The sequence below is a fragment of the Heloderma suspectum genome, chromosome 1 (assembly GCF_057233095.1).
Source record: "Heloderma suspectum isolate Gila_16-S chromosome 1, 16-S_ref, whole genome shotgun sequence".
Classification (NCBI taxonomy): domain Eukaryota; kingdom Metazoa; phylum Chordata; class Lepidosauria; order Squamata; family Helodermatidae; genus Heloderma; species Heloderma suspectum.
This window is the reverse complement of record NC_139458.1, coordinates 75,737,988-75,761,632: the sequence shown is the minus strand read 5'-3', so window position 1 is coordinate 75,761,632 and position 23,645 is coordinate 75,737,988. Positions and strand designations below refer to the sequence as shown.

Below are 23,645 nucleotides of genomic sequence, written 5' to 3'. Positions count from 1 at the left end.
TGAGTGTGGGTTGTTGTGTTGTGTGAACCCCGTCAGTGAAACATTTCACCCAGCACTTTCGATTGATAGCAGCTCCTCAAGTTCTTGGCTAGAGCTCACAGCATTATTCCCTAAAGGGGTACTCCCTGCCCCCTGGAAAATGTGCTTGTTTGAGGAATGAACAGTGGACTTCTCACACCCAAAGTAAAAACTGTGACCGTGGAGTGACAAGCATGGCCATAAAAATTTCCTAATGTGAAGGCCAAGAGCCCCACATGGGCAAAGATCTGTCAAAATTGCTAGGATTAAACAATGGATCATAATATTATTCTGATCTACAAGGGAGGGAGCAGTGGCTTTGCATGTAGCACCTCCATGCAGGACTGGGAAGAATTCCTGTCTGAAACTCCAGAGAGTTGTTGCTGGTCAGTACAGACCAGCAGTCTACAACCTGCAGCCGCCCAAGCCCTGGCGTGTGGCCCCAGCCCCCCTGATGCTGCCGTGAAAACCAGTGCTGAAAAAATGCAATGCAGTGGTGCTAATGGCAGTCATAGATGAGGATCCGGGTTGTGGGGGCAGAGAGGAGGCTGCAACCCCGAAGCAGCCCGGATCACTAAGGCAGTAAAGCAGTGATCGAGTCGGGATGGCGGAGGCAGGGAGGGGACTTTCACTTTCTCCCTGCTCTACAACCCCGAAGCAGCCCTGATCGCTGCTTTTCCATTGGTAGTAGCTGTAAAGCAATCACTGGGTTGGGGTCTCTGGGACAGGGGGGAAACAGCACAGCAGCCTCCCCCCCCATGAATGCAAAGCAACAGCCCCCGAGGGTGTGTGTGTGAGAGAGAGAAAGTGGCGAGTGAGTGAGTTTATGCGTTTACATACATACAGACACTCACCCGCTCACTCATTCACATATATGCACACACTCAGATGAGCAAGTGTGTGTGTGTGTGTGTGCGCGCGGGTGCGCGTGCGTGCACGTGTGTGACTGTGTGTATGGGCGTGTTTGTGTGCATGTTTGCATTTAGAGTGTGTATGTATGTTAATGTATGTGTGTGTCCATGTGCACATGTGTGGCCTACAGCACCCCAGCCAACACCCAGTGTGGCTCTTGGGGCCAAGGAGATTCTGTACCCTTTGCGTGGACAATACTGCGTGATGGACCAACGGCCTGGCTTGGAATAAAGCCGCTCCCGATGAGCTAATTAACGCTAAACCGGATGAGTCCCCCCATTGTTTTCTTTCTTTTTGCTTCACACTTCAGGTTCATTTCTTTCCCCCGTCACCCCTGTGCACCATTCTGAAGCCGTCCTGCACAGAGGGATTGCTCCCGAACACAACTGGGCACGCCTCGTGGTCAAAGGGCAGCCGCTGCTCCCGCTGTACCTGTTATTCGACACATAAATATAGAACAGCTGTCTCAGAGCTGTCTCTGTCGAGGGCTCTAGCATGAAAGTCACACTTGAAAGAAAAAGGTGTTGAGATGGAGAGAGAGGTGGGGGAGGAAAGGAGAAAACCTCGGTGCGCTCATTTCAAGCTCTGTTAGAACCAAGCACAGGACATCCGCATTTGACAAACAGGAGAGAATAATGCTGCATTAAAAATGCTTTTATGGGTAATTTTTGAAACTGCTTAGTGGGAACCACTGGCAGGTTGCTTTTGAAATCCACTGTGTCTGCTCTTTGGTGACAGCAACTATTTTTATAGCTTTACATCCCACTCTCCCCTCCAACCAAACCCACCAAAGACACATTCATTCCTCGGTGAAGCGTATTTCTCTGAGATTTAACTAGTTCAGACAGCAGCTTCCCTCTCTGTTGGCTGCATGACCGGCTGTGCTAAACTGGTAGTGAAGGAGGCAATACGAGCAAAAGAAGAGCCTTTAAAGCTGCAAAAAATTCCTTGGCAATCCTTCGTTTGGTCTGGGTCACCCTGGATGGCCCTGCTGACATGGGATGAGTGAGTGGAGAGCCACTCAGGGACTGGTCCAGGGGCAAACGAGACATGACATTCAAGGTATCTTTGTTTATAACATGCATGTGGGGTGGCCACTTTGGAATCGGTAAGGAAGAGGAATCGCAGGGCCCGGCCGAGAGATTTTGCTGCCTGAAGCAGAGCCCAAACAGCACCCCCACCCGCCTGCCAACGCCAGGGCTTGGAAAGATCTTGCTGCACCATTGAGACATGGATTTCTGCCATCATCGATCGTATTCCCTTCATGGTACCACCTGAAACAGGTCACTTTGCCCTGCATCATGACACGATGGCCATAAAAGGGGATTGGACAAATTCCTGGAGGAGAAAGCTATCCATGCCTACTAGTCTGATGGCTCTGTGCTACCTCCAATATCAAGGCTGTGTGTCTATGTGCACCAGTTGCTGGGGAACACGGGAAGGAGGCTGCTGTTGAACTCGGGTCCTGCTTGAGGGCTTCCTGCAGGCAGCCAGTGTGTGAACGGTATGCTGGATGTGACGGATCCTTGGCCTGATCCAGCAGGGCTCTTCTTCTGTTCTTATGGCAAGGGCATAACAAAGCTGTTCATGTCTCAATAATACAGCAAGACCTTTCCAAGCCCTGGCCTTGGCAGGAGGGGGTGAGGGGCACCATTTGGGCTCTGCTTCAGGCAGCCGAATCTCTCGGCCGGGCCTTGAGGGCATGTGCCCATTTCACTGTATATACCTGTGGTGAAAAGCCACCATTGATGGTGGTTTCCCACTGGCGCAACAGGCACGCACACTCCCGATCTAGCTAAAGTCAGTCACTACTAAGTGCCGCAGAAAGCAACTAATGTGTAGAACTGGTTTTAATGAGCCTTAGTCATAAGCGACGACTGACCACATACTACCCCTAGATCAGAGGCAGCAGGCCTCAGAATAACAGCTGCCATTGTGCTCATGCCCTGTTTGTGGGTTCCCCATAAGCATCTGGTTGGCGACTGTGGGAACAGAATGCTGGACTAGATGGGCCTTTGGTCTCATCCATCCCGGATATTCTTATGTTCTTAACTATGCTCAGGTAGAGCAAAACCATATGTGCTTATCACACTTGTGCTGGTCATCCTGAACCACTTGGCAAGAGATGATGGCGGAAAATGTCCTTTCAGCCCCACACTCCCACTGGCTCTGTGTACAGATATGTCTTTTCTTATTGAGTTGAGAGAGAAAATTGCCTTGCCTGCACCACTAAGAAAAAAAGATGTGTCAGTACTGGAGGCTAGCGGCACCAATGTCAGTGGAGCCATTGTGAATCTGCTCCAGGTTTCGGTCAGAACTGTTCAGAATTCTAAAGGAACTATCCAAGGTGCTAAGCAGTTCTGAGTGGTTCTGACTGAAACCTAGAGTGGATACACTGCCCCACTGACATCACAGCCACCAGCCTTCACTGACTGCACCGAAATGGATTTGGCCCTCAGGGTTTGGCAACAGTTAATACATGGGTAAATGGATGTCGGAGCCACCGGGAGTTGTGTTTGGGGAAGCAGGGTCCACTCCAACAGCTCAGCTGAGACCAGCCACCATTGGGCTCCTCCCTCCCTCAGCTTTCACCTAGCTGCAGAGAGGAAGAGAGGGGACGGCAGCGTTTGCCTCTCCCTTTTCCCCTCAAGTTGGTCATTGTTAATTATCCTCATTCCCCCTCCCGCAAAGTCCAAGCTAGGTTCAGGTACTGCTCAACATTTCCAGCCCTTGCATATTTCATCAGAATCATAGCACACTCACTTCTGCACTTCTGTTTTATGGCACACAAACTTTGAAACTGGTGCTTGTTTCCCTCTTCCCTTCACACCCCTTTTCTCTCTCTTGTCTTGCTTCTTTTTAGATTGGAACCATTCAGGAAGGGACTGTCCTGTTTTTGATCTATGTACAGTGTTCAGTAAAATTTACGTGCTTTATAAACAATTAAGTCTTATTTCAGTTGTACTGCTGTGAAAAGGGATAAGTATCTCTACTGGAACCTAACATCATACAAAAATACGCAAGGAATAGAAATCCAAAGGTAACTCTGTCCTTGGTTGCTTTTCACGAGCCAAGTTGACCTGTGCTTGTGATCTTCCTTCAGAGTGGAGGTGTGTAGCTTGGCAGGCGGAAGGTCCCAGGTTCGATCCCTGGCGTCTCCAGGCAGGGCTTGGAGAGAATCCTGCCTGAAACCCTGGAGGGCCGCTGCCAGCCAGTGTCAACAACACTGGGATAGGTGGACCGAGGGTCTGACTCAATATAAGACCGCGTCCTATGTTCCTGTTCCTGCATCTGCTTTCCTCTGTTCTGTCTGGCACAAAATGGGATTCACGTAGGCACGCACATTTTTCACCTCGTTTGCAGGGCAAGAGGGGTGCTATGTTGTGGTTGCAGATGTGTGTGCAGAACTGCATAATTAATGTGTGAAGTTGTGTGGCTCCAGTTGGTGGAAACATGCACCATTTCCAGTATTTTTTGTGAAATAAAAAATGCAGGATAAGTGGGGGGAAATCCCTCACTACACGTCACATCACAGGAAGGAGCATATAAAGCTGCCTTATAATAGATCAAATTATTTGTCTACCTCGCCCCCTGTTTTCTGCTCCCAGCTAGCAGCAACTCTTTGGGGTCTCTGGCAAATGTTTTTCCAATCACTTGCATGCTAATGCTTTTAACTGGAGATGTTAAGGACTGAACCTGGGATATGCTGCTGTAAAGGACATGCTCCACCTCTGAGCCACAGCCCCACAAATGAGCCAGGTCCACAAAAAACGGATAATGGCCCTCTGCTAGGAAATAACCACACATTGTGTCCATAGTGGGCTTGCTTCTTCAGCAGTTGTTAAGTAGCTTTTAGTGTCTAACAGACTGAGCTGGGAGTGCCCAGTACAGATCTTGTATCTCCCATGAACTTACTAGATGCTTGTAAGCAATTCAATCTCAGTCCCTCATTTGCAACAGGGGGATAATAAATACTGACCTGACAACTTGCAAGGTAGTTATAAAGGCAACTGGGATAATGTATGATAAATGCTTTAAACCAGCCATGCCCAACCTGGTGCCTGGCAGATGTGTTGGACTATAACTCCCAGCGTGTATTTATTTATTTGATTTGTACCCCATCTTTCTACCCCCACCCCAAAAGGCAGTCAAGGTGACTTACAATCACAAATAAAACTTGATTAAAACAACAATAAAAACAAATACATTAAAACACAATTAAAAACATAGCAACAACAGAATAAAAATGGTTGGTGTAGCATCCAACCCAACAGACCCACTTAGGGAGTGAACCTAGCCTCCCTCAGCAGGGAGTTCCACAGCCTGGGAGCAGCCACTGAGAAGGCCTTCTTTCAGGTCACCACCAAATGCGCATCCGAAGGCAGCAGTCTTGAAAGAAAAGATCTTCTGGAGAGGCCTAAGACCCAGGCAGGCTCATCCCTAACCATTAGCTGTGCTAATGGAAGTTGTAGGCCAAAACATCTGCAGGGCACCAAGTTGGGGAAGGCTGCTTTAACCAATCTAAAGTGCTACGTATTATTATTAAAAGACTATAGAGTTGGGTATAGAAGTATACGCACGACAAATTGACACTCCATGCAGTAAGCAACAGTGTGAAAAAGCTTTGCATTTCCTCCTTGTGTGGTTCTTGATAGCTCTTGAAACTTCCTTAACAGAGAGAAGCAGAGTTGGTTGTGCATAGCTCTGAGCAAGGAACTGCCTGTAGGGGTTTTTCTGACTAGAGAGTGTTAAAAGGGCACCATCAAAAGAGAAATCACAATTGGAAGGTTGAGTATGATGCGAGTCTTTGTATTCAGTAACCTCATATTATTTAGGGATTTGTTTGTTTTTTAAAGAAGTCCTCCCTTTCTTTTGATGTGCTTTGAAACTGCCTGTCACAATTCAGCATGCTGTTTATGTTCCCTTGCCTTTGTTAGTTCAAAGCCGTTTGCCTCTTTTGTAATGTTTGTTTCCCAGTCCATAGAGAGTTCCTGGTTCTTCTACAAGAAAAAAGCAACACCTTCTAATGTATCTTTGATGAAATGTCTAATTATAGACCATTTCTGTTGAGATTAGGGACTGAAAAGCTGGATTTGACACTCAGGCAAAATGATGGTGCCTTTTCCTGAGTCATTTTCATCTCACCTGGCTTTGGGTCCTTCTCACACCAGTGGAAAAGCAAGAGGACGAGCAACTCTCTAACAGTCTCCTGTTGTTCTTGTTTCCCCTCTTCTCTTGCAGCCTGCCTCCTTCAAGCTGAGCTGGTGAATTATGAACGAGTCAAGGAATACTGCCTGAAAGTACTGAAGAAAGAGGGAGAGAACTTCAAGGCCCTCTATCGGTCAGGTGTAGCATTCTACCACCTTGGAGACTACAACAAGGCACTTTACTACTTGAAAGAAGCAAGGTCCCGACAGCCAGCAGGTATTGGTGGAGAAGGCACTCCCAGGTTGCATCTGTATTCACGCTCCCTTTTAAAAAAAAGTTTCTAAGGGTGCAATCCTATGCATGTTTAGATGGAGAAAAGGCCTACAACTCCCAGAATGCCCCAGCCAACATGGCTGGCTAGGGCATGCTGGGAGTTGTAGGCCTTTTCTCTGTCTAAATATGCATAGGATTGAGCCCTAACAGGGACAAACTCTCCTCACCCTAGTAGGGTCTTCCGCTGCTCTTTTCACATTTAAAAAAGGGGGTCAGGAAGTCTGAAAACAACTCCAATTTTGCCCTAGCTGCCCTGTACCATGTTAACTGAAGGACTGCCTTCAATCATACAATACTGCCCATATGTTAAGATCAATCTCAGGGTCCCTTCTGAAGTGCCCACTGTTAAGGCCAGTTAGGCTGGCAAGCATAAGAGACAAGGGCTTCTCAGTAATGGCCCCAAAACTGTGGAACTCCATTCCTGTTGACTTACCCCCTGTGTCTTCTGTCTATTTGTTCAGGTAACCTTTGAAAACCTTCATCTTCAATGCTCCCTTTGACCAAAGTCATAATTAGCTTTGTGTATCAGAACTCTGCTTTGTGCATCTCAGTGAACTCTGTAGGTTTGATAACGCTGCTCTGTTTTGTGTGTCACTTTGTGAGAGCCCTAAAAAGCAATGAAAAAGGCTTGCAAAATATTTTAAAATTAGAAATGGTCATCTGCAGAGAGCACACACACAGTGCAGAACTAGATATCACACTTGGCACGAAGCTGCTGCTCAGGACTTCGATCCTGTGTTGAGTTCTTCCTCCTGTCCTCATAACATTTAGAATTAACCATACTGTGATACCATCATCACAAGGTGTGTTTCCCTACCCTGCAGGAGCGGCGACTGCTGCTGTAGGCAGGGAAACACACAGCATAATGGCTGGGGCTGGAGCTGGGTGGGGGAGAACTTGGGTGGGGGAGAACTTGAGACCCGCCATTTCCGGGGCCCACAGAGCAGTTCAGGACTGTGCTTGCTATGCTGTTTCAAAAGATGGCTGGAGTATTCACAGATAAATCCACTGGCAGGGAAAGCTCATTCTCAGAAGCAAAAACCTGATTCTATCCAATTGCACTCTGAGTGGCATCAGCTTTCTAAAGCAGGGGTAGGCAACCAGCAGCTATCGGCCTAATTTCAAGAGCCCTCTGCGTGGGGTCATTTCAGATCTCTGGCGAGAGTGATCTGTCCTTCTCCCTGCAGACTGCTGGGCAGGGAGGGAGGGCGGGAGGTGCGACTGCTGAGGAAATGAGGCCCTTGAGGGGAAAAAGTATCTTCACCCCTGTTCTGAAGCCTCACGCAGAGGCTCTTTCTCAGCCCTTCTGCTTGAGAACTTAAAAATGAAGATGGCAAGAACTGAACCTGGGACTTACGTATGCATGTTTTGTGTGTGACCACTAAATTGTGGCTCGTTGTTTAAAAGATGAGACATCTCAACCAAAATCAGTCCTTGCTGCATTTCTAGCAAGTATTTTTAAAAAATTATTTATATTTTTAGGTGCACTACTATCAGGGCGCAATCCTGTGGCCACTAGTCAGCAGCTAGACAGCCATAGGGTAGGTCAGTTCCCAGGAACTGCACTCCAAGGTCGGTTTCCGGAGAACCAATCCCCACCTCCTCCTATGCTGCCTCATAGGCAGTGAAGATTAGCCCCACGCTCCGCGCTCCGAAGAGCAGTGTGGAGTGGCGAAAACAGGGCATTCCCAGGGGCGGGCCAGGGTGGGGAGGTCGGAAATGCCAGTACGACACATCCTATGTGTCGTCCGGCCGCTGCTTCCCACGCCTCGAGGTCCCGCAGCCAGGCAGCCAAAATCCACTGTCTAGCCACGAAAGCAGGGCAGGGGAAGCAAGGAGGAGATCTGCGCCTCACCACTCTTCCCGCTCTGCCCTGGATAGGTGGTCACCCCCAGGCGTGGAGGCGACCATCGATCCACATGGGATTGCTCCCTTAGTATTTTTAGGTGCAGTACTACCCTCATGAGACAAACGCCTCCAAATTTCCATGTCTCCAATGGAAGCCTTCCATGTCTCCAATGTCCTGTCAAACTGTTGCTGGGGTTCAGATTGTAGCAGTGTCTACAGCCTTGGAGGGGGCACTCTGAGGACTCCTATGGTCCCTGGGGTGCTCTCCCAAGACCACAGGATTGCTCTCTTATTAGATTTCCTCTTTTTACACAATACAAATAAAATAGAGGCAGGGGGGTGGGAGTAAGTTGGAACGCATTCAAAGACATATATAAGCTATCATTGATACACAAGCATAGATATCAGTGTATGATGACCAAATATATTTCTAGCAAGGATTAATGGATAGTGTCGGCCAGATTTGATGTTCTTTCTTGACTTGGCAGTGATACAGTGAGCCATGATGCCCTCTCATCGTCGTCATCGTCATCATCATCATTAACCAGTCTTTCAAACTTTCCAACATGTAGCAAAATTATAGCTCGTCCTGTCTTGGGAAACTGTTGAGCCGTACAGTCCTGTGATTTGGGAAACTCTTGAGCCATACAATCCCATGATTCTGTGATGATGATAGCCAGGTCTTGAAAAACATTTCATCATCTTAGATACGAGCCTCAGTGTTTTGGGAACCAGGACCAGATTTTTAGGCACTAGCCCCACACAAGGCTGAGGCGTATTTCCAAACTCCTAGGAAAACAGGACAAACTTTCTAGGGCTCTGGGGACCAAATGCTGATATTTATCCGACCTGAGGTTACCAACTCTTAGTGGAGGTTGCAGGACAACTGGAAGAAGGGTGCTGGAGAATTGATCGCAACACTGAGACCTTTAATTTCCTAAAGGTGCAGACCAGTTAACATAAAAAATCATTTATAAAAATTAAAACATACATAAATCAGATATGTATATGTATGTGTGTGTGTATGTGTGTGTGTGTATATGTGTGTGTGTATATGTGTGTGTGTGTGTGTGTGTGTATATATATATATACATACATAAATATACACACACACACACACACACATATACACACACACATATACACACACACACATACACACACACATACATATACATATCTGATTTATGTATGTTTTAATTTTTATAAATGATTTTTTATGTTAACTGGTCTGCACCTTTAGGAAATTAAAGGTCTCAGTGTTGCGATCAATTCTCCAGCACATACATAAATATACACACACACACACACATTATACCCCAGCCACTAAATTCAACTGGAGTTTTAATACAACTTCTTGAGGAAGATGCTGCAGGTGACCCCTGGAGGAAAGGGGGTTCCAGAGATGGAGGGAAGCTGGCAAGAGAGCCTCACTTTGTATTCTTATTTTTCATACATGAAGGTCACTCTCCAGAGGTCAGTCTGAGCTGACCACCGAAATCCTGCTGGGATGTTCAGAGGGCTTCCATTGTTGGGCTGTATTGAAATATAATAAACAAATAAATAAATGTTGAGGGTGGTTGGGTGGGTGGCCCTTAATAATCAAAAATAGAATCTTTTCCTTCTCTGTTTTGCAAAAGAAAGAAAAGAGAGGAAGCAGCAATTATCAAATTAATTCCAAAGTCATTCTTTTTCCTCCCATTCTTTTAATATTGTTATTGCTGTTTCTTACCCACCAGATGAGTTACAAAACCTAAGGATCCATGTAGCTGTAAAAATGCCAGGCAGAAAGACAGTATTTTTCTACTGTTGTTGAGATTAATGGGATGCTGTGGGGGCGGGGGGAGGGGGAGATCTCTGTCAGGCAGTTCCATTCATTAAATGGGAAGCTGGAACTTTGTACAAAGCATATAACATGATGTAAGGTCAATGTAGCTCAAAAAAACTTTTTAAAAAATCAACATTTTAAAAAGGAAAAGGATGCTACTTTACAGCCTCCCCAACCTGGTCCCCCCAAGAGGAGTTGGACCAACTTCTGTAGTTTCCAGCCAGTGCTGTACTAGGCCGCTATATTAGGCTCAACCCCTCACCCCCAAGGATTGTCTATGCACTGCCTTTGCTGCACTGCATGGCCATCACCTAAAAGACTACTGGCAGTGTCCATTTGGGCAGCATCAATCACATCTTGGACAGAGGAACCGAATCCAAGATGTCCTTCACAATTCCACTCCCCAACAGGTTATCTGTGCTATCAAAACTGACACCAGCAAGCGCCTGATTGGTGGATGGGTGGGAAGCATCTGCTCCGAAGGACCCATGAATTGGAACCCAATATCCAGTTGGGTCGCGGTCAAGGCCTGCTTCCGCAGAAGACACACAGGACATGCAAAGTCCCTTCTGCCTTTCACAGGGCATGCCACAGACGTTGTCCTGTGCTGCCCTCTCGGAATCCCACGAGGCATTCTGCTTCCATCTGTCAGGTTTGGGCAGGATGCTGCCTGAGGCAGTTTCCACTTGGCTCAAACAGCTGTGCACCCTATACTTGCTCCACCAATGTGTTTATATGCCCTTTCAAGTCAAGCCTAGCTAGATTAGAGGCTGCCCTCTCTGCTCGGCATCTCAATTAGTGACAGGGAGTGCCTAGCCTCATCAAAATGAAAACCAGTTAGAGGGGAGTGCAGAATTATCCTCATTCCCCCTCCCGCAAAGTCCAAGCTAGGTTCAGGTACTGCTCAACATTCCCAGCCCTTGCATATTTCATCAGAATCATAGCACACTCACTTCTGCACTTCTGTTTTATGGCATACAACCTGCTTTTCTTCATGTGTATCATAAATAGTCAGTTTTATGCTAAATAAAAATAGTTTTACGTTTTAAAAATCAGTTGCCCCAAAACACATTTTTCAACAGGACCATTTAGGGCGCAATCCTATGCATGTTTAAAAAGAAAAAAGACCCACAAATCCCAGCATTCCCCAGTGAGCATAGGTGGCTGGGCTACACTGGGAATTGTAGGGTTTTTTTCAGTCTAAACATGCATAGGATGTGCCCTCAGAGATTGGAGTCAGGACCTCATTATGTAGCGGGGGGAGGAATTTGCCTTATACCGGAAACGTCTTTGTCAATCTAGCCCAGGATTGCCTGCTCCGAGTGGCAGTGGCGCTTCAGGAACTCACACATGGAAGGGCCTTTCACCTCACCACCTACCTGACCCTTTCAGCTGGAGATGCAGCTCCCACCCGACCCAGCCATACCTGTTGCAAACCTGGATACTTGCAGCAAAGCTGATGGCAGAGGGCAACCTCCTCTCCTGCAGGCCTTGTCCAGGAGCACCTTTGGGGCTCCTAATACCTGCCAGACTCTGCTGGGCTCCATTCCTGTCCTGGCTTCATCCGGGTACCGGAATTGTTGAAATCAAACTCCAAGAAGTTCTTCTGAAACATCTCTCTATCACTGTAGGCCAGGGGTGGGCAACATGTGGCCTTCCAGATGTTTTGGCCAGTAACTCTCAGGATCCCTCACCACTGGCTATGCTGGTGAGGGCTGATGGGTCTTGTACCCAAAAACATCTGGAGGGCCAGACGTTTCCCACCCCAGGAGGTAGGCCATTGCTTCTGAAGCAATTTCCAAAAACTGATGCGTTTTGAGGAGAGAGTGGTGCAGTGAAGGGAATCTATTACAGCTTCTTAAAAAGACAGGATATAGTACTGAGATAAGGTAGCTGAAGCACTCTGACCCAGGGGTGGGTAACATGTGGCCCTCCAAATGTTGTTGGCCTGCAACTCCCATCAGCTCTAGCCAGCATAGCCAGTGGTGAAGGATGATGGGAACTGCAGTCCAGTAACATCTGGAGGGCCACAAGTTGCCCACCTGTGTTCTAAACACTAAGTGTTATATAAACACTTGCTATTACTATTACTACAGGTCTAGGCTTTGTTGCCCCAATTTTTCTATCTGTGAAATGGTGGCATTTATTCTTCTTTGCTTTTTGTGACCCTCTCACGCTTGAGATATCATGAGCATGTAATGTCTCCTATATCTATTTAATAAGGATGCATTAGGACGAACCAGTGGAAAATTGCTTCTCTGAACAAAATAATTTCTTAAATGGCCAGCAGGAATTTACTGCACAGAAGGCTCCTCTGTTCTGAAAGCCCTGCTGCTGCTGCTGCTGGTGAAGCAAATCTCGTAACACGATTTATTTTCCTGCCAAGGGCTTGCAGAGCTGAAAACTAACCTGCCCAAATTGCTTTTCCCCCTGCCCTCTAACCTCAACCACAAAACAAGCTGAGACGAATCTGAAGTAATTGTGCAGTTCCCCCATTAAAGGAGGCAATTTGAAGTAGGCCAGGAGACCATTAAGTTTATGGCAGGGTTTTTTTTCGTATCTATAAACCATGCAGGACAGATACTAATTAGACTATTGGTCGGCCTGTAGGAGCCGAAAGATTCCACTGCGCTGTTTGGTGAGGATTTCTTTGTGCAGAGGAGCTCAACCTCACCACCACAAAACTCCTTCCTATCCTTTCCCCTTCAAGAAAAGTAGGCAGGGATTGGACTGACCACCAGCCTTACGTTACTGATTTCTTCTTCTTCATTATCATCATAAGAGCCGGTGAGGTGTAGTGGTTAGAGTGTTGGGCCAGGACTAGGGAGACCTGGGTTCTAGTCCTGACTCAGCCTTTGGGCCAGTCACTGACTCTCCATCTAACCTACCTCACAGGGTTGTTGTGATGAAGAAATGGAAAGGAGGAGGATCATGTACACCACCTGGGGCTCCTTGGAGGAAAGGTGGGATATAAATGTAACTAATACATAAAATAAGATCAATAAGTGTGCATGGTATTCTCCAGAGTACAAGAAGACAGGTCCCTGCCAAGGAAGCAACCTAAAATCGCAATCTAAAATGGAGCACGGAGGAAACAGAAGGAGGGGAGGGAAATAGAGGGAACGGGGGTAAACAGGGAAGCCATGGGAGGCTGTTTCAGTTGCATGAGCTTAGCCTTAGTTACAGGCTTGGTTGTAGCCTTCTGCAGTCTGGTGCCCTCCAGATGTGTTGGACTGCAACTCCCATCAGCCCCAACTATCGAGCATGCTGGCTGGGAATGACAGGAATTGCAGGCCACACGCATCTGGAGGGCACCAGGTTGGGGAAGATGTATTTCCAAAAGATGCAGTGATAACCACCACTTTGGATGGCTTTAAAAGCGGGTTGGACAAATTCATGGCGGATAAAGCTATCAATAACTACTAGTCCTGATGGCTATGTGCTACCTCCAATATCACAGCAAGTCTGCCTGTGTACACTAGTTGCTGGAGAAAATGAGTGGGAGGGTGCTGTTGCACTCATGTCTTACTTGTGGGTTTCCCATGGGCAGCTGTGTGAACAGAATGCTGGACTAGATGGACCCTTGGTCTGATCCAGCAGGGCTGTTCTTATGGAATGCTGCAGTAGGGTATGGAAACTAGGATGTTGTGCCAAAGGCTCCATGGAAGAGGGTTGTGAGGATTGATTTGAAAGAAGTGGGAGAGGTGGCGTCATACAGATGTTCTGGGAGACAGTTCCAAGCTTACTGGTCACAAGGGGGAAAGCGTTTGATCACTGAGCTGCAGATTCTTTACTTCTCAAACCTGTGAGCTCAGAGCGTTACCCATCATAATCCCGCTCGTCTGATGACCGCCTCTCTTATAAGGCAGGGCAGAGGCCTTCCACTGGGACATGCAGGAGAGGGCTGGGAGGTATTGCCAGCAAACACAGCCAGGATCTGGATTTGGGGCTTTGCTGTTATGTGCAGCCTCCATCCACCTTTCACAGATGCCTGAAATCACCCAAGGGAGCAACTCTGTCCTGAGAAATGCTGGCTCAGGAAAGCAACCAGGAAGGACAGCCACTTTGGCTGTGGAAAGGGGGCCATAGCTTGGTTGCAACCCACATGCAGTGTGAAGTCTCACAGCCAGCCCTCACCCTCCTCAGGTTCAGGGATCTCAATCGGGGGTTTTGTTTTGTTCTGTTTTTTCGTGAGGGAGAACTTTAGCAGCAGTTCCACTGTCACCACCTCTTCCCCAGACAAGGACACTATAGGACTTCATATCTAATGGAAACCATGTGGACATTGGTGAGAAATGTTTCTGCCATGCACCTCCCATCCCTTAATGGACTCTCCCTGGCCCCATCTACACGAGGCTTTTACTCCGGGGCGGCTGCAAGTTGAGGTCCCTCGGAGCAAATGACATAGTCGCCACTTCTCAGCCATCTGTGGTTTTCTCCCGTAAAATGCGGATTTCCAAGGAGGCATTTTGCTGCGAAGTTTTTGGTTTGCTGCAGGTTTCCCGCAGTTGTGAGCCATCTGTCCCTTCCCCAGATCGACTTTGCATTTTGCAGTGGGTGTGTTGTAGGCATGCGTAGTGCTTGTGTCACTGTGACGTCCCTTTACTCCCCCCGTCCCTTCTCAGCTGCACAGTTATAGAGGCACAGAAAGGCGTTGTCATTTATTTAACCACACCTTCGCACATTTTTGCAGTTTCGTAGCTTCACAATGGTTGCTTTTGGACTCAGTGCCCATGGACGGGGGGGGGGGGTCTTGGGGGAGGACCAACTTTGCTCTGGCCAGCATTTTGGAGCGATGGATAGGCATGTACCGCTCATGCTTGTGTGTGCAAACCATCGCAAGAGTCTCAGGCTGAGGAACTGACAAACAGATGGCGTGGAAATGGAGGAGCACAGAACACCCACTTTTTACCTAACGAGGGGCAGAAAGACACAACACAACCCCTAAAATACAAACAGCCACTGAAGTGTCACCCCCCCACATTCACAGGACTGCACAGCTGTGCGTTAAAGTATAATGGCAAAAAAGAGGGCACCGCAGAGTCTGTTAGGGAAGCCTGCAGTAAACCGCGAGTGTATCCCAGCAGAAGCTCATTCGAAGCCGAAATGCTGCACAGTTGCAACGGAGTGAAGGGTGAAAGTGGTGCCACGTAGACGGGGCCCCTGTCACATGGAGAACACCATTAAGAATATGCAGTGCTGGTGTACAAACTCCTTACTTACATCAGGGGTGGGCAACTTGTGCCCCTCCAGGTGTTTTCGCCTGCAATTCCCATGATCCTTCACCATTGGCTATAAGGCTGATGGGCCAAAACATCTGGAGGGCTACAAGTTGCCCACCCCTGCCTGACATGAAAAGACTAGTGCATGGTAGGTAAGACACTGGCATATATTACAGCATGTGTGCAGCTTCATTTGGAAATGTTTCTCAGCTGTCTGCTTCCCCCTATTTGCAGCTACTGCTCCACCATTTTTTTCTTCTCCAGGTTATTGTTTCATTCTTTGTTGCTCGATTAGTCAAATGGGCAATCCCAGCCAATAAAGAATCATGCAGAGAAAGGGGGAAATGTCATGGCACTGCCTAGCCAATCACATGCCACTGACAACAGATGAAGCCTATTGAAAGAGGGTGATGGTGGTGGAGAGAAGTATTTGGCTTGACCGACTGAGCTAGTGGTGACTGACCAAGAAAGAGATCTTGGAGTTGTGGTAGACAAGCTCGATGAAAATGTCAACCCAGTGTGCAGCTGCTGTGAAAAGGGCATATTCCATGTTAGGCATAATTAGGAAAGAAACTGAGAATAAAACTGCCAGTATCATACTGCCCGTATACAAATCTATGGTGCAGCCACACTTGGAATACTGTGTCCAGATCTTGTCACCACACCTAAAAAAATATATTTTAGAGTTGGAAACAGTGCAGAAAGGGGCAACTAAAATGGCCAAGGGGCTGGAGCAACTCCCCTATAAGGTAGGGTTACAACATCTGGGCTTGTTTAGCTTGGAGAAAAGTCGAGTAAGAGGAGACATCATAGAGGTGTACAGAATTATGCATGGTGTGGTGAAAGTGGATAGGGAGACATTTTTCTCCCTCTCCCATAATGCTAGAACCTGGGGTCATCCCATGAAGCTGATTGGTGGGAGATTCAGGACAGATAAAAGGAAGTACTTCTCCACACAGCACATAGTTAAACAATGGAATTCGCTACCACAAGACGTAGCAATGGCCACCAATTTGGATGGCCCTATTAAAAGGGGGTTAGGCAAATACCTGGAGGAGAAGGCTATCAAAGGCTACTAGTCCTGATGGCTATGTGCTATCGGAGGCAGTATGCCTATATACACCAGTTGCTGGGGAATGTGGGTGGGAGGGTGCTGTTGCGCTCATGCCCTGCCTGTGGGTTTCCTGTGGGCAGCTGGTTGGCCACTCTATGAACAGAATGCTGGACTAGATGGGCCATGGTCTGATCCAGCATGCCTGTTCTTATGACTTTTAACTCTTGTTGGGGGTCTGATCATGTCTATGTAGTTGTTAAGCAGAGCCCTTTCTATGCAACCAACTACAATAAGTCTGCAGACACTTCTATCGCAGTACCATGGGAATGTACTGAAGTTACCACCAAGGCTGGCCCAGCCTACCAGGCAACACAGAAGAAGCTTCTTGGCACGGCACCAGACTATTCTGGAGAATCCTCAAGAGGGAGGACTCAATCCGCCCTCTCCAGAATCTTGGGACAGCAGCAGCTGGGGCAGGTGTGTCCCACCCACCATCCATGATTTCTGAAATGCGGCCCCATTTCCCAAATTTCTTCTTACTTCATTCACTTGTGGATCAAGGGATAAGGGGGCTACATTTGGGGAAAGCATGAGGAGGGACTCTCCCACCACACAGGGACCACTTCCCACAGACAACAAGATGCTGAACGGTGGGGGGGGGGGATATTTTTTGCATAGGGCAGCAATATAGATTGAATTTACCCTGGTTGTTGCCGCCAGCAACACCGGCCTTTGCCGTTTATTTGCTACATTTATATCTCTCCTTTTCCTCCAAGGAGCGCGAGGTGCGCATGATCCTCTTCCTCTCCATTTTATCCTCACAACAACCCTGTGAGGTAGGTTAGGCTGGGAGTCAGCAGTTGGCCGAACGTCACCCGGTGAGCTTCATGGACGAGTGGGGACTGGGACCTGGGTCTCCCCAGTCCAACACTCTAACCACTACACCACACCTTGTATGCCATCAACCATGTGATAAACGTGGTGGTTTCCCCATACACATTGCTGGGCCAACAAACATTCTTGTGCTGCTATACACACCTACAGATCACACCAATTTTCAGATGAAAAAAGTAGCAATATGGTGGGTAGCTTAAAGAAGTAGTATTTGTGAAAATTGCAGGACTATATCAGCGCAAAGCAAATCACATTAAATTGTAAAAGGAGATAAGGAAGGGCACACATTGCCAGTGGAAATTGTGGTGTCCCCATTAGTGGAAGTGCTGGGGTTTGCGGGGGTGGCCTGCCAAAAATTGCTTCAGTAATTGCCTAGGGACGGGATTGGGGGAATAGATGGGCCCTGCTGTATCTTCCGGTCTTTGCTTTTAAGATTACAGTTTTTCCTAATAAAGGCTGAGAGTCTGCATTAAGGCTTGCCTGAGAGATTTCTGGTTGGCAAGCCCTGAAAGTGTATTGTGGCATAAACCTGACTCAAGTCCTGTTCTGCCCCCCAGGTCTTGAGAAGGGAATACGTTTGAGAAAGTATCCGTGTGGATGAATTTGCATTGCGGGTTATTGGCTCTCTTTCTCATTGTGTGGATGGGAAGCGCGGTCTCCAGCTGGCACATTATGTGCTGAACCGCAATCCTTCCTCCTCCCCGTCTCCCCCTGCTTTAGGTATCTAGCCGCAGCAAGCTTGAACATGTGCGATTGCCTAGCCTGTCTAGGTAATTATCGCTCACTGTGTTCTCTGGGCATACTTTCATGGTGTCAAATGTGTGTCGTTGTGAAGTTCACAGGGGATACAGGATTTGTATATTTTCACAAAGGCAACGAAGATAAGCTGTGCTTATTGTCCTGCCCTCATATACAGGTTAAAGTCTGTTAGAAGTTTTATGACCAATAGATGTGACGTGCCATATGCAATGTCACTCCATATATTCGAAATCTTCAGCACAGTTTCGAATCCGCTCCAAGGTTAGCGACTACAATCTCTGTTTTCGTATTTCCGAGCCAATGGATCTGCTCACGCTTGGCTTCAGTCATCAAAACCACCCATCCTGCACAGCATATCACGTACACTGTGCGCTAGGAACACTGCAAGGTTGCTGTGTCACCTGCATAGCATCATCACTTACAGAGCATTTCACCTTGTCAGCCTAGATCAGGAGTGGGGGACCCCTGCCAGCCTGAGGGCCGAGTTCTATGTCAGAGAGGCTCTCAGGGCCACATTCCAGTGGTGGGTGGAGCCAAGGCCAAAAGGGGCAGGGCCCCTAATGCCAGCATATTTAGCTTTAAGCTCTTAGTGTGAGTGACTCAGCCTTGGGAGAGCCATTTCCACCTTTCAGAATGGTGGAGGTGGGGGAAGAGAGCACCATGCAAAAGCTGGAAAACCACCAAATGATTTGGCCCACAGGCCTAAGTTCCCCACCCCCGATCTGGATGGTTGATAAAGTGATGGCAAGACCAATTTACTAACTGAGATGGTAGAGAAAAAGAAAAAGCATGCAACAGAGGTCGCAATTTCCAAGAACCTCAGTGGCAGAGAAAGTGATTTTTAACATATTTTGTGCATTCTAGAACATATGAAGAGCCCTGCTGGATCAGATTAAAAGTCTATCAAGTCCAGCAACAACCAGTTTGATGTTTCCAGGAAGCCCACAAGCAAGGCATAAAGGGAACAGTCTCCTGATGCTCAGAGGCATACTCTTATCATGATTAATAGCCATCAATAGACCATGGAGGGTGCATTTTGGGTTATCCTTCTTTCTGGCATCTGTAGGCACATCCTGGTTGTGTCACATACATCAGCATGTCCAGGAAACAGAACCCTGGGCAGACATGCAAATGAAGGACTGGGCCTAAACTGATTGGAATGGGCTCAGTTTTTAATGGCTCCCATAGAGTTCTATGAGACACAAACATACAGGCTGTAATCTGGGAGTCCATTGAAAGGCTGCAAAACATGCTGCATGCCCCAAACAGTGCTGCTAGTCATCTCTGTAATATGTAGAATTTTCCTTGATGGGCGTTTCACCTTTAGCAAATAAGGAATAATAATTTGAGAATGTGGTTTCACATAAATCGTAGTTGCTTATACATTTTAAGCAGGAAGCTGTGCTAAGCAGGTGCATTTTAATTCTCTTCCCCTGCAGATACCAACGTTGTACGGTACATCCAGCTGACAGAAATGAAGCTTAGCAGATGTTCCCAGAGGGAAAAAGAAGCTTTGTGAGAAGAAACCCATCTCTGTAGGCCTGAGTGAACATTTCCTCCCCCGAATGCCCATTGGGTGGATCGTCCTCCCACCCACCTGAGGCTCCACCTTAGTTGACAGTTTTTCTGCCCACTCCCATCCTTACTTTTGATCCGAGCTCATACAGGTTGTTTTTAAAGAAGAGACTCCAACTCTGGATCGGGCTTTGGCTGTTCGCTAGCACAACAATGACCTTCCAGCCCTCTTAGCACAATTCCTGCATTCAGCCATGTTCTGGGACTTTGGCTGAAGGTTCGAAGAGAACAATGGAGAGAGATCTCCTGTGCCTAGTGCTTACTGTTTACTGTTGTTGTTACATCCACCAGTGAACCAACTAGCCAAACATCCAGAGGCGTTCACCCCTTCTCCTTGAATGCTGCGGTGACAGCAATGAAGAAAGCCTTCAGCCACCTCATGTGAGACAGACCCCACGCTGGCAGCTTCTCTGCACTTTTAGACTTTTAAGATCCAGAGAGAAGCCACCTCCATCTTGATCCCATGCCAACAAGACTCATTTGCAATACATTCTGCTTAAAGAACAGGGGGAAATGTACTTTAAGCAACAAGCTCTAAAACGGGGAAAGGCTTTGAGGACAAGATGGAACCTAAAAGATTATGTGAAAGGACTGTATTGTTTGGGGAAGAAAACTGTGGAATAATTTACTAATATCAAATACATATTGTTTAACAGGCAGCGATCCCACATATTATTTTTTAGAAGGCACACTTGGGCCCTAGCACCTAGAGGGGCAGCATGAGCTTGTGACTAGTCTCAGCTCAGACGGTGGAAACTGGAGCACAAATTATGGTTTTGCCACCACCTTCGTATGCACCGGTGGGCAAGTCACTCACCTATCCTGTGCCTCAGTTTCTTCATCTGTATGCGGGGACAATAATGCCTCCCTACCTCACAGGGGGTGTTGTGAGGATTTATTAGCTGATGTTTGTACAGTGCTAAATATTATTATTGGTACACTGGACTGAGTTTGCAATCCTTAGATCTTGTTTTGCTACCTCTCTATATCTTCTTCCTTTCATTCACACTTAGAACACAAATGCCCATCAAAGGTACACAGTGAAACGGCCATAATCCCAAGAGCCAAGCTATTCACTAGTTCACATGGTAGAGATGGAGCAGGCTGCAGTTGTCCAAGCCACCCCCAAAATCCCTGAACTGGTCTGTGGGGGATTTTAGGGCAAAATCCAGCCAAATGTGAGTGCCTTTATTGATTTCAATGCAAAAGCTACACATGTTCCTAACTATCATTGCAATTAAAGTGTATAATTTTGGATTGATCATAATTTCCAAGGCCCACAGAGCTATAATGAGCCAGGCCATTGGTACATCTAACCCTAAGGCCTGAGATCTTTTAACAAGAGGTATTGGAGACTGAACCTGGGGAACAATCTGCTCTCCCATTGAACTATGGGTCCTTGACCTGCAAATAGTTGATGTGAATTCTTGTGCATGGGGTGAACCCACCCTCCTTCCATTCTGCATTATCTGGAGTCTGCTTAAACTTTTCCACGTGGTTGGGCAGTGGAGGCTGGTGGCTCCAATGTCAGTGGGGCAATGAATCCACTCTGGGTTTCAATCAGAACTCTAAAGGAGCTATCCAGGGTTCTGAACCTCCAGCACCTTGGATTGTTCCTTTAGAACTTTGACTGGTTCTGACTGAAACCAGAACAGGGTCCCTACCCCACGGCATCAGAGCCATCAGCCTCTGCTGCTGTGGGGAAAGGGTTCTGCAATAAACCCATAGTTATTACCTTATTGCAGGTCATGTTGTTTTGGGGAATTTGTATCTTCCAGAAATTCAAAACACAGGATTTTAAACCTAGAAAATGCAGTTATTCAAATGCAGCCAACATGTGCTATAAGGTACCAGCTCTCATACGTTTCCTGTGTGGGGAATGCTAAGAAACACATTTCTCTCCCCACCCCATGCCTGAACCATTTGTGACTTCAAAAAAAAAAAATGCTTTAAGACATCACCAGGGCTCTTCCAACACCCAACTGGGGCTGTACAGGAAGACCTTTCATAGTCAATATTAATATCAGTCCAGCCATGAGTGAGGGTGCCAAACCATCATGTCTAAACATGAAAGAACCTTGTCAGAAATGTCAGATTATACATCCCACACTATGAAACATATTATATACAAGAGGCCAGGCAAAATCATCAGATTGTCTGTCGGTCTATGCAGCCATTCCCCTGTAACACGGGGCAGCATCCGGTGTGACACGAGTGCTAACATAAATTACATTGTGCTAATGCAAGGGACTTCTAGTGCTATGGCAATAGCGTGTTTCCTCGCTCAGTGAGTTTCCTGGGAATCCCATCATGCCAGCTAATGCTATTGACATTGCACTAGAGGTCCCTTACACTAGTGCAATGGAACTTAACATTAGTACTTGTGTCACATGGGGTACTACCCACAAGTAGATCAAAACCAGGGAGCGGGGTCTATAAGGCAGCCAGGCACGCACATGCACTGAGGATGGGGCTTACGTATGCCCATGTCTCCTCCCCAGTTCTAGTGTACTGGTGTTGCAGGTGAACATCTGCATAGACCTACAGAATCCTGATGATGATGTGAATCACTAGGAGAAGCAAACGGGAGAGAACAAATATTGAAATGGAGGTAGAACAGGCTCTTGGCTGGACAGAATATTGCCTTCAGCTTTAACTGGAAAGGAATAACAGGAAACGGGACACCAGACTTGAATTGACTTTTCAGCTGTGGGGATTTGGGGAGGAAGAGATTTCCTTCCTTTCACACAATAATCTTTTACGGGGGGGGGGGGCAATATAAGCGAATGATTTTCTTCAGTGTTACGAGCCTTACCAGTCATGACAGAGATCGTAAAAAATCATTCTTCATCTCAACAAGGACCAGGTTGTTACTGCTTTTCTGCAAAATATACTGATCCCATGTGTATGTCCACCCTTCCTCCATGGAGTGCAGAGCAGAATATATGGGGTGGTCCTGTTTTATCTTCACAACACAGCCACCACACCAGGCAGGTCAGACTGAGGAAGTGACAAGCCGAAGAGCATCCAACAAGTCTTGAGGCCGGATCTGGCACTCCGGGGTTCCCCAGAAGGTCTTTCCCTTGGGCCCTTTCCCCCAACCACCAATTGCTTGCTGCTTTCTCTGCTTTTGTGCAGTTTTTCCCCACTCTGCAAGGTTGAGGTGCCTGTCCTAAGGCTTAGTGACTGGCAGTAAGAGCTTTAAGTTACAATATGCTGGTATTTTTGGCCCCACCCCTGTTGCCTTCAGCCCCGCCCACCACTAGAATGTGGCCCCCATAGCTTCTCTGAAATGGAATGTTGCCCTTGGGCTGGAAGAGGGTTCCTTACCTTGGCTTAACGCCTCTCTGTGTCTAGAGGTGGCCTACAGCTTTCTCATTCCTGGTGTAGACAGGAGTGATTACTCGTAACCATATTTCACCATTTTTGTATTTACATGGTATCAACTCTTTGATAACTATATGTTACTGAAGCCATGGCTGTCACATTAATTTGTGATGTTAGAGTCATTATGAGGTAATTTCATCATGTCTGATGATGAATGTAATAAATTGCGCCTTGACATGGTTTTTATCATACCAGAAGGCATTTCCATTTTCAGTGGTTTCCCCTGGCAGCTCATATCTTATGTGGGTGCCTTCGAATAAAATACAACACAAAACGGACATGGTCAAATGATCCAGTTGAGCTTTCAACTTCGTGCACAACATGAGAGTCAGGCCCCCACATGTGGTCAGTTTTGCCATGCCCTTGTAACTCCTACTCCCAAATACAACAGGAACAAAAAAGAGGGCCAGTGATGCATGGTGAATTTTGCCACAACTGCTAGACAGCTGTTTCACACAGCTTGTCGTGCTGGGCAGCTTACACATGCTTGCATTTCATGCAGCTAAACATGGGAATGATTGCCAGGTGACCAAGGCCAAGCACTGAGAAAGAGATGGAAAATTGCCATGTGAGCAGAACAGGCACTGAAAAAATCAGTCGGCACAAACAGAATGGTTCTGCTTGTCTTTCCATAAAACAAGCAACAACAATCAAAGTACACAGGGTT

General features: G+C 47.1%; 1 protein-coding gene across 1 annotated transcript in view; it reads left to right on the top strand.

Annotated features, from left to right (window-relative positions):
- Window positions 1–21,524, top strand: part of TTC9 (tetratricopeptide repeat domain 9) — a 54,382-nt gene extending 32,858 nt beyond the window's left edge. The window contains exons 2-3 of the mRNA XM_084847745.1: window positions 6,172–6,354; window positions 19,456–21,524. Coding sequence (XP_084703871.1) covers window positions 6,172–6,354; window positions 19,456–19,535 — 263 coding nt within the window. The 3' untranslated portion in view covers window positions 19,536–21,524. The remainder of the gene's footprint in view (window positions 1–6,171; window positions 6,355–19,455) is intronic.
- Window positions 21,525–23,645: the final 2,121 nt, after the last annotated feature.